We start from the raw sequence: 17,431 nt of genomic DNA on the forward strand, positions 1-17,431 counted from the left end.
CGTTGATTCGTTTTTGAGTTATGCTGCTGACAAACAAACAAACAAACAAACAAACAGACAGACAAACCAACGCGACCAAAAACATTACCTCCTTGGCGAAGGTAATAATAACAAAGAATGAATGAGGAACAAAGTCTAACTTCAACACTGATAAAGTGATGATCTGCAACTCAGCGGCAATAAGGACAGAACTTTATGTTGCAAGACAGGTTACGGCCAAGTTATGTCATTCCCTCACTGTCATAATGTACAGTAGATGAGACTGTGGCCATGGCCGTAGCCACATATGAGGTAAGGGAGGTCCGGACCTCCCTTATTTTTAGAGAAAATAATATTTTTCATACATGAAAAAGGGGATCTTCTCCATTGTCCGCCATTTTGAATTTGCAGAAATCTTTTCAGCTGCAAAACATACTGTAAACTGTGGTCATACTAGTAAATATTAGTTCATTATTTAGCAAATATTCATGAAAAGACCAAAATTGGCAAAAGACAGCGTAGTTTCAATGAGCAACATAGTTACTCCGGGCAACATCCTACACAGTGCACATTTAAAAAATTTCTGACGCGCTACGAGTGCACTATGGACCTCCCTTATTTCAAATTCCTGGCTACGGCCATGACTGTGACCCCCTATGGTAGCCATTGAAGTTTCAACATCTCTCACAGACACTTGCACCTGCCTTGTGCCTTTCTGTTACTTTCTGTCCACTGTTGATATGTATCTGCAACCGTCAACCACCTGTCGTAACAGAACGGGCTGACCTGATGGCAATTGGGTTGGTTAGTTACATCACTTTTTACACACACTTTTTACTGTTCACTCTTATCTACTTTGGAGGCTGGTACTCAACTTACATAATGCTTTATTAGGTTTTTATCTGCGGAAACTCATGGCTACACTGATAAAAATGATTTTTTGCCTTTGTAAATACAATGAGAACAATTAAAGTAATTTCTACATAAATTAATCAATTCTGAGAATTACTCAAACATGGCATGTGTTATTCACTGTAATGCTTGGAGTTTCTGCGTAATTGTGTGTCTAAACATTTAGTCAAATAAGTTCACTAAATGTAACCTGAGTAACTACAGTAAACATTGCTGATATATTGTTGCCATTATAATAACTACAGAAATTCAAGTAAAAGTTGCCGAACGCTGGTGTGACGTCAGATGGTAGACATGAATCACGTGCCCCTAGAGCTGCTTGTCTCACTTTACTGATCTGATGAACTTGATGCGTGCTTGGTGAAAATCTGAGTGTGCCGGTTCGCGGACCAAACTCGGCGTGCATTCAGTTCTGTCGGTGTTGTTGGTCGTCGGTTTTCCCTTTCCCGGACGTTTTGAAAGTGTGGAAATACACCACGGTTAAGGTAAGCACGCATAAATCAATTCAATGTGGAGGTTTGCAACTGCCGTTTGAACGCATTGTGGGCTATTGCAGCAAACGCATGGATATGTACATGTAGGAAAGTAGGACAGAGGTAGGCTACGAACTAAGACATTTTTTGGGGGGTGAAATCATTGTTTTTACAACAACGGAAGCATGGTCAATTGTGTTTTTTTTTCACGGGCAGAGCCGTTCTTATCCAGGGCTCTGTTCACGGATGGTTAGCTGGTGAAGTTGCTAGCACGACAAGTGTGCGCTATGATTAGGCTAGTTCCACATAGCAGTTTATGAAATGCAACCATATTGCTGCAAGGCGAACTGGAGTTATTTTTCAATTGTGAATCCATGCTAAATAAGCATGCATCGCTCACTTATGAAGGGGGGGTTACGGGGAAGACTAAAATGAAGAGGCTAGACAGACATGCGAAGTATTTTGAAGTGGAACAGTAACATCAGGAATTCTGGTCACTGATGTGGTAATTAGCGCGGTTTTGATTCTGATGACGTGGGAATTAAACGTTAGTTTTGTATTAAAATCAGATGTTAATCGATACATTGATATGGAGTGACGGTTGAATGAGAAGTAAAATGACGTGAGCCACGAATACAATGCTTTTGAGAGCGATTTTAGAATGATTTCATTTCACCGTTATTATCAAAGTAAGATGGCGCTGCCCTCGTGGCTGTGATATACAAAGTAGGAAGCATGATGGAGAGTAGATAACCTTAAATGCAGATGAAAATAAAGCCGTTTTCCTTATTAAAACGCGTTACACGACATTGTTGGGGCCGTTCTGATTTTGACATTAAGCTGGTTCAAGCATTTGGCAGCATAATGGTTAGATCTAAATGTCCCTTTCACTCTGTCTATTTTATCCATGAAGGCACAACCATTACAGGAGACTAGAGCTTCACACACTCTCCATAACCTAATTCTTGCCTACTTCAGTACACTAAAAAGCAAGTGACACAGTTTTGCCTCAATTGTCGCCAAAGATCATCATGCATCGTTTTTCGTTCTCAAAATGTTGAAACATTGTCATTATTGAAGTGGTTATTGTGCATATTATTAATTAATGGTCCACTGTGTTCGTTATTTTACAGGAAGAGCTGGAGCTTTTAACCCTTCACGAGGCACCCCATTAAGGGTAAGTTGACCACCCAATCAGAAGGCAGCCATGGGTAAGCGGTTAGGTGGGTGTCAGACTTGTAGCCCAATGGTTGCCGGTTCGACTTCCAACCTGCCAGGTTGGTGGGGGGAGTAATTAACCAGTGCTCTCCCCCATCCTCCTCCATGACTGAGTTACCCTGAGAAGGGTACCGTCCCGCCCCACTGCTCCCTTGGGGCGCCATTGGGGGCTGCCCCCTTGCACGGGTGAGGCATGAATGCAATTTCGTTGTGTGTGCAGTGAACACTGTGCGGTGGGCACTTTGGAGTTTACCAATCAGGCCTACACTTTTCACAATACAGCAAAAGGTGGCTATTTCGGGTACAAGCTATGTGTCAGGAATGTTGCTGCCTTATGCTTCAACTGCAGGTTTGCCTGCCTTTGCTGCAGTTTCTCAGATCATCTTGGTTTTGGATAGCATAGTTGTGAACTTGATTTTTATATCAAAGTCCAATCTCACGCACATCCAGATGCTTTTCGGGTGCAGGTTCAAAAGACGTTATGAGATCATGTCTGAGGAAGGGCCGGGGTGACCCGAAACGTCACATTAAAATGAAGTAAATGGGAGCATCGTTGTTGCGGTTTTTCCTTTTTTCATTTTATGAACTTGATTTTTATCCCATGGCTATATACACAATCGCAGGACGACGAGTTGTTACCTTAAAACACCACATTAACACTCCCTTTTAAGTAAGCAATGAAATTTGATAGAAAAAAACTTAATTTGTTAGAATGAGCTAAATGGATGTTCTTTTTTCCCCCCCAGTGTCTTCCTGCCTGCTCAGATGTCCACCACAGCAAAGCTGCGAGTCATTTTTGATGATCTTACTGTGCGCAAATTGATTCTACCATCCGGTATCCCCAGTACTCTTCAGGATCTCAAGCTTGTCATCCAGAGCACATTCAGCACTCCAGATGGCTTTTCTCTAATGTATCAAGATGTGGAGTTCGGGGGCCAATTCTTTACACTGACCTCTATAGAAGATGTGCAAGACAGGGGTACGCTCAAAGTTGTTAAAGTTGAACCAGTCATTGTAGATCTCTGTGCAGTGGAAGAATCAGATGGCGTGTCATCCACATCTTTAGCATCTCAGGACACAATTTTGCTCTCGTCATCATCTGATGAAAGTCCCTTGTCCCAACCATGGCCAAGAAATGTTGAAATTGGAGAAACAAAAGAGGCAATGGAAGAAGAGAGGGTGGTTCTACTCACAGAAGTGAAAAAGAACAACAACGAGGAGATTATCCGTGAGAAAATGGAGAAGACCTTTTCGTATCGACGGTTGGAGGTTGTCAACCAGATGCCCTCAGTCCCAGATGTCATGGCGAGATGGCCTGCCCTTTTCTATGAGTCTCAGGTAAACATGAATGTTTATGTCACACCTTCAATGCTGTCATGAGATATTTTGAAGTTAATTCAGGTGAAAGGTCTTTAATTCATTCATATAGCTTTTATTTATACACATCTGAAATTAACCGGTCCATAAGTAGAAATAAAGAAGAGATTGTACACCATCTACATACATGCATTTCCTCCAATCTAAAACACTTCAATGTGTGTCTGTGTGTTGTATGCTTGTGTCTTCCTTTCTTTGTTTTTAGGTAAAGGAGGAGTTCAAGAGGATCACAACTATCCATCTGGACCAAACCTTTTTGACTAAGATGGATCTCTACACTCCAAAACTCCTGACCATCTTCAAGACAAAGGGTGGGACTGCAGGCACAAAAATAAACAGCGTCTTGGAGTCACTCAGTCGGGTGAGAACATAAAAAAGAACAATCTGTGCATTTCTAACCCCACTTATCTGTAATATAGAGCCTAGGGTTACTTGCCTGTTACATTTGCAGGTGTCCACACACTATATCTGTTCTCCTTTCTGTCTGATGACTTGGTCACATTTGCTTTTTGTGAAAGCCCAGATGGTGACTTATCAGCCACTGGAGTACATCAGTTAGGGGCAAAATAATATTACAGTACATCCTGCTAATAAGACCTGCAGATAATCAATGTGAGCTGTGTCAAGTCCCTGAAAAGCTGGCCTGTATCCAGATGTCTCTTCCATGTTCTGTACACTTCAGACAGACACACAAGATATTCTTGGCACAGCTCACATTGAAGTTGTCATCTTGCACTGCCTGAGGGACTTCAGTGAATGGTCACCACCTTATGGCTCATCAAGGCATGAGGCAATGGCAAAATGCAACTAAAGCATAAGCCAAAATGGAGCTGAACAGAGAAATGGTCTGTGGATGCCACCTAACGAATCACTAATTTTAAGGGGATGTCTTGAAAATAACCTTTCATTTCCACCTGTTGCCTTTAAAATTCACACAGCAGTCCGTGATATGGATTCGCTATCAGTGTTGTATAATTGACTTGAAACGTCATTCTATTGTTTTGGTGTTCCTTTGCTCTTTTAAGCATTGAAGTTATTTATGCTGTTGTTTTTTTTATACAGAAACAGATCTATAGCCATGATGCGGTCATCCGTTGTCTGATCCATTTCCTGGGAGAATCGGCAGAGGAGCTCATTAAAGACTACCAGGTGTGTGTCCCGATGTGTCTGTGAACCTATTGAACGCAGGTCTTAAACAACTACCATCCTTGTAATGCCATGTATGTGTGTAGGAGGCTGTAGTAGATATGCACTTGAGTATCTCTATGTTGGCACTTCATGTATGTATGTATGTACCTGTTTTTTGTTTTGTTTATTGTTTTTTGGCGTCATGTGTATCAGTGTTGTGTGTATGTGGCAGCTATGTATGTCCAAGACCAATTTCCTTCGGGACCATTAAAAAGAATCTTGAATCTTTCCTACCCCTTTTACAATGGCTGCATTTTTAAGTATTGGAATGTATGGGTTGTTCCATTTTTGACTACTTATTTGTGTTGTGTTTAGCAGGATGTTTCCAAGGATGCCATCGAACAAGACATCAAAGACCATGAGATCAAGATCCTTGTGCTGGGCAGTGCTGCAGAGGGTGTCCCCCCAACTGATGTCATCATTGTGATCGATGGTACAGAGGTATTGGGTGGTTGTAAAACACTCACCAATGCTTGCATTTTGCTCATGGGCTTTGTGTACTCCCTAGATCTCAGATATCCCCCAAAATTGCAATATACATTTGAAGTTTTTCAAAAGTTGTTTTTGGAGTTGGATGATTTTAAGTTCTCCCCCAAAGTGGATTCTCTGTGGAGGAAACTGGTACTGTAAAAGGGAAATGAAACTACAGCACATGCGGCACAGATGCAATTGAATTGTGAGCTTGTTCATAACTGTTCATGAAGGGCTTTGAGTTATGCGTCTTGCTCTTTAGTGTAGGTTTATTTAAGGACTTGATTAATGTAAAAATGGGCCTGTACAGGTTGGATTTGTCTTTCTTTTCATTCTTTTTTACTTTGAATTTCATTACTGTGTACTATAGGTCCAGTTATTAAGTTCCCTCTCAGTCTTTGCATCATTTATAGGACCCACATCACTCACCAGTACTTGCATTCTGCTCATGGGCTTTGTGTACTCAATAAGTATGTGCATCCCAGTTTGGAGCATATCGGAGCTTTAAAGTTTTTCAAAAGTTGCGTTTGGATGACTTCAACATTCTCCAAAAAGTGGGTTCTTTGAGGGTAAATCTACTACTGTAAAAGGAGAATATGCCATTGTATATTACGGATGAGTGACTTCACTTTGAAGTCTGTGTGCATAAGTCTGAGTTATGCGTCTTGCTAGGTTTGTTCAACAAGTTCAATAATGTACAGATGGACATGGGCAACTTATTGCGTTTTTCTTTTATTTTAAAGAATTTTATTCTTTGAATATTTTATTATAGTGCACTATAGGCCAATTAGTTGGTTCCCTTGCAAACATTTTCCGTCCCAAGGCTAACTCATTCCTCACTTACGTGAACCACACACACACACACACACACACAGACGCGCGCGCGCACACGCATGCAGTTTGTTTCATATAAATTGGCCCAGCCCAGAGATTACTTTTATACCGTTCTGTGATCAAATGTTTCTGGATTACTTCTCTTAATGGTACATTAAGAACAAGAGCTAAGCTAAATTGAGATAGATGATAACAGTAAGACAGAGGTCAAGTTTAGATAACCAGTCAAGCAGAACTTGAGAAGAAGGATCACAGATGAGGGAACAGAAAATGAGTCAACTCTATTCATCCTTCTTCTCAAATATTGCTCAACTGTTTATCTCAACTTCACCTCCTTTGTCTTAGTTATATCACAGAATACAGTGTCTCTGAACATTTCAAGAAAGGCCACAAAGTGGACCCTCCCTACTCTGTCTCTCTCGCGCACACACACGCTTAAACACGCTCCCATTCCTATTTTTTTGCTTTTTTTTCCCAGTGTTTTATTGAACGTTTCATTTTTATCATCTTGAAGAATTTAATTGTATCTTGAAGAATTTTATATTGTCATGTACAAAATGCCCACTTTTTTGTATGCAGGTTTTGCGTTGAAAAATAAATGGCAAAATTCTGGATATTGTGTCTTCATTTTTCAGGGAGATATTAATCTGTGTAAATGAGTAATATTTACTTATAGTTTTTACGTGCAAAACGGTGTACTAGGTTTTTACTAGTAAATCTTAATCAAAACATTACTAAGTAAAAAATACTTGCTTTCAGCTGTGAACATTACTTTGGTATTACTAGTAAAAAACTGTAAGGAGTTGCAAGTAAATTTTACTTAAAATTTGCCTTGTTAAATTTACTTAGTATTTTTGTGTGCAAAAGGTGTACAAGGTTTTTCTAAGTAAACCATGGTCCATATTTTTATCAGTGTACCAATACACCACAAATTGCAGCATGGTGCAAAAAAGAGAGAATTTGTTTATGTCTATAACCAAATACTGTAGATGTCCCTTGACGTAATTCCATAGCCTCTATGACGCTCACTCATTGCTAAAGACTCAATTACATCATAGCACCATTGCTATGACATTGCCGAGAGCCTTAAGTAGGACTTGGTCATTACATATTCGGTAACAGTCAGGTTAACATGGGCTCAACGTAAAGGGGTTTTAAGGGTGCTATATGAGGGAAAAACGTGGTAATTTTCCCCCTATGAAGTAAAGTTAAGTGAAAGTTAAGTGAAAGCCCACCTGGGAAACATAATTGCCATTGTGAAATTGCATGCATGCCTCACTCGTGCAAGGGGGCAGCCCCATTAGCGGCCCAAGGGAGCTGTGCAGTGGGACGGTACCATACCTCAGTCATGGAGGAGGATGGGGGAGACCCATTGACAGTAAATAGAATGGAATTATATATTCTGTCAATGGGGAGACCACTGGTCAATTACTCCCCCCACCAACCTGGCGGGTCGGGAGTCGAACCGGCAACCTTTGGGCTACAAGTCTGATGCCCTAACCGCTTACCCATGACTGCCTAATGATGACCATCGAACAAATTCAATCACTACTTCCTGGTTAGACAGATTTAGTGACCTCAGTGATCTTGGGCCTAAATAGCAAATGCCCTCTCTGTCCTCGCTGATTGCAGTTCTAAGAATTGAGTTGAACCAGATGAAGCCTGTTTAAAGTTCCAAGAAGTGGGTCTACCGTAGCAAAATACAATACATATTGACCTATAGGTACTAGCTAGGCCATGGTGGCTCTTTCCTGGTTTTTCAATCAAATTAATCAATCACCGTAGCCCCATCATGCACGCCATCTGAGGCACGCTGTAATAGTCAATGAAAGGTAATTACCTTAGTACTACTCATACTATGACTTAACACAGGGCCTTTAGTAATGCACTATGACTCGGTCATTGCCATTCTCATAACAACAAATTTAAAGCGCTGTGTTTAAGCGGGTTAAGAAGCGTTTGAAGAGCATATTGTGAGTTCCTTCAAGTGTCTATGGCAGAGTGGCTGACCAGAGAGAGTCTTTCGGAGCGGCGGCCCTGCCCATAGCATATATGTCGGCCCATTTCCATGGACAGGTACCTTAGCATGCTACATCACAGCAGCCCCTAACTTGTTGCTGTCTATGGTTTCCTCAATGGCAGACAGACAGGCGGGCAGCAGCAGCACTGCATCTGTACTGCAGCAGAACCATCCCGTATCACACCAGGTCGAGGCAGAAGACGGCTCCAAGACGAAGCATAATGTGTGTGTGTGTGTGTGTGTGTGTGTGTGTGTGTGTGTGTGTGTGTGTGTGTGTGTGTGTGTGTGTGTGTGTGTGTGTGTGTGTGTGTGTGTGTGTGTGTGTGTGTGTGTGTGTGTGTGTTCATGGCTTGACACTAACTTTTTCGCTTGTCGGCCACTGTGGCTAGTGGTTTATCTGAGTCACTATCCATCCAGCTATTCTACTAGCCAACAAATGTGTTTTTTTTGTTGTTGTTTATCATGACACTGTACATCTAACCTCAGAAGATGAGGTGCTAAAGCAAGAAGATGAGTGCACGCTTTCTACATGGAGTAACTGAGCTTCTTCTCAAACTTACAAACAATTGATACACAAGGGGCAAAGTGCAGAATATAGGCTATTCTGATATGTCATACCATAGAATAAGCTATACCTGCCAAATTGGCTAGTGACACTGACATTGCAACCAGCCACAGCCAAGTTTTACCAGCATTTGGCCGGTTGGCTAGTGCCAGTGTCAAGCCCTGGTGTGCATGTGTGTGTGTTTGTGTGTGTGTGTGTGTGTGTGTGCGTGTGTGTGTGTGTGTGCGTGCGTGCGTGCGTGCGTGCGTGCGTGCGTGCGTGCGTGCGTGCGTGCGTGCGTGCGTGCGTGCGTGCGCGCGTGCGCGCGTGCGTGCATGCGTGCATATGTTATCAGCAGGAAAGGGGCCAGGGCGGGGGTCTTGCAAGAAAGACGAATGGTCCAGAGTCCAGTCCTAAAAGAGATATCCTTTAAGGCGACTGCCTGCCCGCTTGCCTGCCTGTCTGCTTGCCTGTCTGTCTGCCTACAAACCTGCCTGCCTTGTGTACCTGCCTGTCAGTCTGTCTGCCTACCTGTCTGTCTGCCTGCCTGACTCCCTGCCTGCCCGCCTGCTTGTCTGTCTGCCTACCTGCCTGCCTCCCTGCTTGCCTGCCTGTCTGTCTGCCTCCTACATGTCTGCCTGTCTGGCAGCCTGTCTGCATACCTACCTGTCTACCTGCGTGCCCTCCTCCCTCCCTGCCTGCCTGACTGCCTAACTGTCTGTCTGTCTGCCTGTCTCCCTGCCTGCCTTCCTGCCTGCCTCCATGCCTGCCTGCCTCCCTGTCTGCCTTGCCTGCCTGCCTGTCTGTCTGCCTGTCTACTTGCCTGCCTGTCTGCCCGTCTCCCTGCCTGCCTGCCGGCCTCCCTGCCTGCCTGTCTGCACTCCCTGCCTGCCTGCCGGCCTCCCTGCCTGCCTGCCTGCCTCCCTGCCTGCCTGCCGGCCTCCCTGCTTGCCTGCCTGCCTGCCTCCCTGCCTGTCTGTCTGCCTCCCTGCCCCGCTGGTCCAGTCCTGACTGCTCTGCTCTCTGGTTAAGACATCAGCCTGGGCCAGAGCCTTATCTTGACAACAGGACAAATGGCCTCAATGCACTGCTATATAGGTCACCAGAACCAGAAGGTAGAGAATCTATCACTGAGTCACTGGACAGCAACACCAAAGCTTATCCAGGCTCTTTGACCACACGCTATCACACGCTGATCTGACCAAACTACTCTGGAAAAAGGCAGAAATGAAACCCTTTGCGCAAAGCTTCATTGTCACCAAAATTGTCTTAAAGGAGCACTCCTGCCAATTTCAATAATATTATGTATTTATTACATATTATGCTGTTGTATTGCTCACGCTACCCTTGATTTGTCAGTACCGGTGATGCTGCATTTTATGGCTCAGCCCTTTCCCAGATATGAGCTATTCTAATGGGGGCAGATTTTGTTTGCATTAAAAAAAAAAAACATCGGTCTAGGCTAATCCAAATATTTCCCCAAAAGGTATCGCTGTTTGCTAGTAGTCTGCTGATGTTGCATAACATTTTGGATGTTTTTGGGATAAATAAAAATGTTTTTGTGAAATGTAAACAAACACCTGCCCCCATTACAATGACCAGCATCTTGGAAAAGGCTGAAGAAGAAAAAAAAAAACCTCAGGTACTGACAAGTTCAGGGTAGTATGAGCATTACAACCGCATGTTGAAATTGACTGAAGTTATCCTTGTACAGTGAGTCTTAACCCATTGATGCCTTAAGAACTTGCAAAAAAAGGCTGCTGAATGCTTAAGCCCTTTTTAAGAAAAGGTACCCTCAGCCTATAAAAAAACGAAATATCTCATAATAGCACATACAAAAAATGCAGTAAGTTGCATTTAAACGTTAAGACCCGCATCTTGTATTAGAATGGGTTCATTCAACTCTAACATACCAAGATTTGTAATAAAATTATCTCAAATCTCATGAGCCTGAATGTTGCGTCATGCAGCTCCAGGCGCCAGGGCCAATGTTGTGCAACGCAGCATACAGCATCAATGGGTTAATCTGTTGCTCTCAGAAAGGCCATATCAATGTTGTTATGACATGAAGTAGCCCATCAGTAGGCCCATCTGCAGGCCACTGAAGTGAATGAATGAAATTTTGATTTCACTGACCGATGTTGGGGAAATGCCCCCCCAGTCTCCATTTCATATACTATAATAACATTGTTGTTGGGTGGTAATAACAACACCTCTTTTTTAAAGGTATATTTTTCAAGGGTTTTTATGTCTTTATTAGATAGGACAGTGTACGATGGTGACAGGAAGCAAGTGGGGAGAGAGATCAAGTCATGTGAAGTCATGTGTAATTTATTGTTAAAAATCCACTATGTAACACGGTTAACACAGAAGTTTGAAATCGCATTTGACTATTGATCAGTCTCCAATGGGTAGTTAAAGTAAAACATATAAATAAGACATTGACAATAATAGCTCTCTCTCTCTCTCTCTCTCTCTCACACACACACACATGCACGCACGCACGCACGCTCTCTCTCTCTCTCTCTCTCTCTCTCTCACACACACACACACACACACACACACACACACACACACACACACACACACACACACACACACACACACACACACACACACACACACACACACACACACACACACACACCTAACATACTCCTACATGAATTTACATACTTTCCCTGACATAGAGATGGGGTATGGTTGAGAAATGACCTCGGGCTGGAATCCCCCTAAGCCCTTGAGCCATGGCCGCGGCCACAACACTACATTTTGAGGGGGAAAATGGATTCTTAGAGGTAGAGATATCTCACAAAAGATGTCACAGTTCTATGGATGTTTAAGCCACTGACATATATGACTCTTCTGTGTCATTGTTTTCAGCAAATTAACTGTAAACTCCCCCTTGCCCTGGTGACATAGATATCAACACACGTCTCCAGTAGCAACACCAAGTAGCTTCCCCCTGAGTGTCGGAAGTGAAGTGATGCTCTCATTTCCTATTCTGTTCAGACACTCTGCACACTCCTGTGACACATCACCATTTAAGGCAATGGCTTTCATTACATAACTAAATAAAAAGGACATTTTATTTAAAAGATCAAGCCAGTATTAACTACTCAAAATGCACGTTTTTATTATTTTTTATCAATATGGTTTAAATAAAAACCTATTATTTTTGTGTGAAAGAGATGGTAGAAAGAACAAGAAATTATTTAGGCCACGCTATACCCTTTTCCTCCGCCAGGTGGCATAAGTGGCTGAGAAATCCTTCTATGGAAATGCAGCTGAGAGTGAGCTGAACACAAACATCCTCAGAGATATTCAGAGATGTTTTGAATAACAACACACAACGTCAAATGTGCAATAGTGTACATTTCGTTATCGCAGGGAAAAGCAAAAGGCCCGTATTCAGTTGCGTAGGTGCTCTATTTGCCTTCCGAAAGGTTGCTGGAAAATATATGGTGGCCCATACATTCATTCAAACCTTTGTTTTAAGGTCTGTTTTCGCAATGGATGGGAAGGTAGCTCGATATGCACACCAGGAGGGACATGCTTGCAAAATGATGTTAAGTCTGCGTATAAAAGCAACCCAATGCAATACGCCGACACCCTTGCTCTCGAATTGGCATATTTAATTGTAAATGCACGATGAAAAAGACAAATAAGCATCGAAAAACAGTAGTTTTGCCTCGGCCCTGCGTTCTACCCCACTCATCAGCTCTCCATAGACTGCAGTGCAATGCCAACTCCCTTCACCTACCGAAGGCGGAAGGAGATAAACGCTGCTGCTTGCGCATGCTCAGAGAGGTTGTTTTTTCACCAAACGGCACTATAAGACGGCTGGGACACCCCGTTGTAAGCTCGTCTGTGAACAGAGACTTCTGAAAGTAGCCGCCGTAGGTAACAGCTATCCAAAGCTGTTAGAGAAACCTTGAAATCTAAATGACTTGCCATAGATTATAGCACTGATCCTGCCTGCAGCATTTCTGCATGGCAAACTTGATGGTCAGTGTTTGAAAGATCACGCTAATGTTCTAGTGAGGTCTGAGTTCTTTTTTATAGATCTGAATTACTTTTGAAGTAATTTCGTCACCATGGTGCTCGGAAAGGTGAAGAGCTTCTTTGTGAGCTACGACTGTCTTAATGACAGCAATGTCCCCGTCTTTGCAAGCGGGGACTCCGTGTCAGGGAGAGTTATCATCGAGGTCACCGGAGAAATTCGCGTGAAATCCTTGAACATCCATGCCAAAGGACTGGCTAAAGTTCGTTGGACTGAATCTCGAAATGCTGGATCCAACACTGCCTATACACAAAATTACACCGAAGAAGTGGAGTATTTAAACCACAGAGACATCCTCATTGGACACGATAGAGGTAAGAATCATCCGCAATCTCCTGCAAATGCTACTCTTTCAATGGACTGTCAGTGAAAGATGCTGCCTGCCTGCCTTTGGTATCCATGCTGTTCGTACATGATGCTGCTGTTGTTGCCTGACCTGGAAAGCTGTTACATTGTTGTCCAATTTTCGACAAAAGTGACTTGACGCTTTTACTACGATATTGTTAATAGTAGAAGATGTAATAGTAATTCATTAGGAACCAATTTTGTGTCATATTCTACTGCAAAACTAGTCCTGACCAGTCGAGCTACTGCAGAATCCCAGATGCAAGTACCAGGGATGCTTGTAGCCTAACATGTAGATTAATGAATGGGACTCGACTGAAAAATAACAAAATAGTTGAATTATATGTAATATCATATCGATACCCCTCGAAGACCATCGAATTTGATCGAATTCTGTTGAAGAATGACACGAGGGGACCACACCACTGCCCCACCAAGAACCCCATCCTTCCTTGACACAAATGATGATAAAGTCGGTAAAATAAACGTTGTTACATAAAGTTACAATTCGCCGAGTGTAGTATGGTGCTTTGACATTGAACCTGAGTCGATGGAGTCAAAAAGATAGTTTGTATCGAGACAAAAATAACATTTTCAGATGATTCCAGTAAGTTTGCACCTTTTGTTAGAAGCGGTTCAAACCTGTTCAGAAACTGGATGATGGGGGAGGGAGGGGGGACTGTGGGGGAAGCAGATCCTGCACGCTGATTGGCTGAAGTACTCGTGTGTCTTGGATGACCTCATGTCTTTGCAGAAAGTGACAGAGGACTCGGCAACTTTGTTGGCGTATTCCCTATATTGCCTTTGATAGTTTGTTATTGATGAACGGCAATGTGCAAATCAATCGTAGCTATTAATGATCATGCAGAATGACTGTTCTTTTGCTTCGTTAACGAAGCGACATTGTTTCATTGCGTTTTCTGCAGTAGGGCATGCAATGGCGTATTACAATGTAGCTAATCATCTATATTTGTCTATGAGCGTGGTTTAGTGATGGTTTGGTTTTTTTTTATTGCATGTGTTTATTTGTTATGTTTGTATTTTTGTAATAAGGTGACGTTTTGTATAAGGCTTGTTCATTTAAACGTTTTTGTACTGGAGATATGTCTGTAAAGGTGTGCAATTAAATGATCTTAGGTATGTAAGTGGTGCTGAATCGTGGGAATGTATGTTGACACTGGAAAGATTTTTGTGCTATAAATGAATGTATGTGTTGGTTGATTTTAGTTGTTATTGCGGTTGAAGTACAATAAACGAGACTTGATTTGAATTTGACCTTTTTTGTCCTCGTTCTTGCTTGAATGTCAGTTATTTTATTCTGCTGTGTTAATAGGGGGTGTAATGCATGACATTTAGAAAAGGCTTTTATACATACAAGTGTGAGTGAGTGTGTGTGTGTGTGTGGGTGAGCTGAAATTGCTTGCTTGAAAACCCATGTTGCAGTACACATGGGTTGGCGGTGGGGGCCGTACCTAGACAAGCAAGCAAAGCGAGCATTGGGCTGCCTGCGCCAACTGAAAGCCGCCTCGTAATGTATGCATGAGGAAATCCGGCTGGGGGGAGCGAGGCTGCCTGTGCCGGTTTAGTCCGGTCTTCTCTGGCTGGAAGCTGCCTGAGTGACAGCCGGCTGGTTGTTTACGGCGCTCTCTGCTGCCGCTAAGACCAGATGCTGAGGTGGCAGGAAAGAGAACTAAATACGGAACAACCCGAAATAAAGTCGAAACAATAGAGCATGTGTTTTAAAAACGACACACATCGAATCATGTCTTAACATGTTTTAACCAGACAAATAAGAAAAGGTTTAATTTTTTCCTCCTCATACGTTAATGTCTTTGTTCTCAATGCTTTTGCTGAAGTCTATATGCTACTAACAAACACACTATCTGGTTTACACAGTAGGGCTACCAGTTCACACAATATCACAAATAATATTATTTTTACCTCACTGTTATACTGATCTGTTTTGCTGGTGTTTTGAAAAGAAAGGTTAATGTTGCCAAGCAATGCCACTCCCTATTGTTTGGCTCACTTGTTTTGATGTGTGTTGACTTGACTTGGTGGTGATGTCTTTTTGTTGTTTTTACTAATAAAACCCTATTCTTCTCAAGTGAGGGATCAGTGTTCTGTTCTTTTCTTTGTTTCCTTGCAATTTCATATTTCATTGACATTTATGTGGTATGAAACCAGGAACAATATAGGGCAGCACGTCCTTCCTCTCAAAAGAAAGTGTACGTTTGTTTCCATCTTTTCTCCCTCCCACACTCTTTCTCTCCCTCTCTCTCTCTCTCTCTCTCTCTCTCTCTCTCTCTCTCTCTCTCTCTCTCTCTCTCTCCCTCTTTACAGTATGTGTTATTTAGGAGCCTTGAGGTAAAGTATGTACCAGGTATGGTATGCATGTATTTGGAATTTTTCTTGTCATCTTCTTTCCAGACGAAGAGACTCCAGAGGAGGGCCTGACAGTCCTTCACACCGGCAGACACGAGTATCCATTCAGCTTCGAACTGCCTCAGACGTGAGTATCCATCTACCGGACCTCTCTCTCTCTCTCTCTCTCTCTCTCTCTCTCTCTCTCTCTCTCTCTCTCTCTCTCTCTCTCTCTCTCTCTCTCTCTCTCTCTTCCAAACACACATGCTTTTTGGTACCATTTTCCTTGAAGCACAGTTGAATGTGTCATGTATGAATGAGGGCTCATTTTTTTGTTATACAATGACTGAAAGCTTTTGTAAGTCACTTAATACATTTCAATACATTCAATGGCTTTTCATCCAAACATTTTGTTTCATTGGCAATAACGATGTAATAAACTGATTACAGTCATACTTGTTGTGATACCACTGAAACACAATTGTCTTTACAGTTATGGGCATTTTGTAAAAGCACATCTTTTTAAAATCTCTCTCTCTCTCTCTCTCTCTCTCTCTCTCTCTCTCTCTCTCTCTCTCTCTCTCTCTCTCTCTCTCTCTCTCTCTCTCCTTGTCGTCCACAGGGCCCTGGCCACTTCGTTCGAGGGAAAGCACGGCAGTGTGCGTTACTGGGTGAAGGCGGAGCTCCATAGGCCCTGGCTGCTGCCCATGAAGACCAAGAAGGAGTTCACCGTCTTCGAGCACATCGACATCAACACTCCCCTCCTGCTGGTGAGTTATTATTGCTATTGTTATTATTATTCATATTATTGTCAGCATGATCAGCACCCCTCTCCTGCTGGTGTGCACCTTCACGCCGCAGCGCACAGATACCGGAGGGCAGGGCTCTAAAATGAACACCAGCCAACCGGCAGGTGAAATTTCATTTTGTCTAGCAAAAAATACCAACTGTGTGTTCGGCTAGTATAATACTACAAGTACTAGCCATTTTGGCTGGTGATGGAAAAAGAGGTAAATTTAGAGCCCTGTCTGAGGGTTATATGTGAATGAGGACTCCAGGCTCTTCTATTAGATGATTTACTGCTTAACTTAACCTGGTTTACTCCTGAACCTGCATCTTAGTATAGGCTCCTGAGACGGAGGGGGGTGGTAGGTAGGGGGGTGGGGTAAGGGGATGGTGAAGGTAAAGAAGGAAAGGGGGTCATTTGGGGGGAGGGTTTTGAGGGTGGGCGCTCCGGTCGTGTGGTCCCACTTGCGGCATGGTGTCAGGTACCCCCTTCAAGGTCTCAGTGGCAGAATCGGGCCAACCAAATGTTGAACTTGATTCACCCTCATCTCACCCTAGCTTAAGACTTTTTAATCAGCTAAGTTTTTGTTGTTGTGTAGTGTAGCCTCACAATTTCAAAGTGTTTCCCTCTATTTTACAGTTTTACATTTTATACACTTCACTACTGAGTGGTGTTGGTATGATTGTCAAGGTCAATTGTAAGACTATGACAAAACAACATGAAACAGTGTAACGACGACAAAAAACAAGACTCTTTTTTACAGAATCTTTTCAGCTTATAGGTATTATTAAAACTTAAGCATATAAACCCTTCGTGTACATTGTACTGCATCATTATATCGCAAGGCAGGCCAAGG

General features: G+C 42.7%; 2 protein-coding genes across 3 annotated transcripts in view; both read left to right on the top strand.

Moving 5' to 3' along the window:
* The first annotated feature begins 1,123 nt into the window (after positions 1-1,123).
* On the top strand, positions 1,124-6,472 carry LOC134458760 (uncharacterized). 2 transcript variants are annotated; one of them, XM_063211164.1, is made up of 6 exons: positions 1,124-1,376; positions 2,498-2,541; positions 3,329-3,920; positions 4,165-4,320; positions 5,022-5,108; positions 5,463-6,472. In XM_063211164.1, exons 3-6 carry the CDS (start codon positions 3,348-3,350, stop codon positions 5,775-5,777), a joined length of 1,131 nt encoding a protein of 376 aa, XP_063067234.1. In that variant the 5' UTR covers positions 1,124-1,376; positions 2,498-2,541; positions 3,329-3,347; the 3' UTR covers positions 5,778-6,472. The 2 variants fall into 2 exon arrangements, with proteins under 2 accessions (XP_063067234.1, XP_063067235.1); XM_063211165.1 differs by lacking the exons at positions 1,124-1,376; positions 2,498-2,541 and having other exon boundaries at positions 3,184-3,920.
* A 6,394-nt stretch (positions 6,473-12,866) lies between these two features.
* The window catches only part of arrdc3b (arrestin domain containing 3b), a 15,171-nt gene continuing 10,606 nt past the window's right edge, over positions 12,867-17,431 (top strand). The window contains exons 1-3 of the mRNA XM_063209831.1: positions 12,867-13,393; positions 15,855-15,936; positions 16,411-16,558. Coding sequence (XP_063065901.1) covers positions 13,114-13,393; positions 15,855-15,936; positions 16,411-16,558 — 510 coding nt within the window. The 5' untranslated portion in view covers positions 12,867-13,113. The remainder of the gene's footprint in view (positions 13,394-15,854; positions 15,937-16,410; positions 16,559-17,431) is intronic.

The sequence above is a fragment of the Engraulis encrasicolus genome, chromosome 11 (assembly GCF_034702125.1).
Source record: "Engraulis encrasicolus isolate BLACKSEA-1 chromosome 11, IST_EnEncr_1.0, whole genome shotgun sequence".
NCBI classification, from domain to species: Eukaryota; Metazoa; Chordata; class Actinopteri; order Clupeiformes; family Engraulidae; genus Engraulis; species Engraulis encrasicolus.

Coding starts and splice junctions, on each gene's coding strand:
- LOC134458760 (XM_063211164.1), top strand. CDS start 3,348: ATGTCCACCACAGCAAAGCTGCGAGTCATTTTTGATGATCTTACTGTG. Junction 3,921..4,164: donor CCCTTTTCTATGAGTCTCAG/GTAAACATGAAT, acceptor CTTTGTTTTTAG/GTAAAGGAGGAGTTCAAGAG. Junction 5,109..5,462: donor AGCTCATTAAAGACTACCAG/GTGTGTGTCCCG, acceptor TGTTGTGTTTAG/CAGGATGTTTCCAAGGATGC.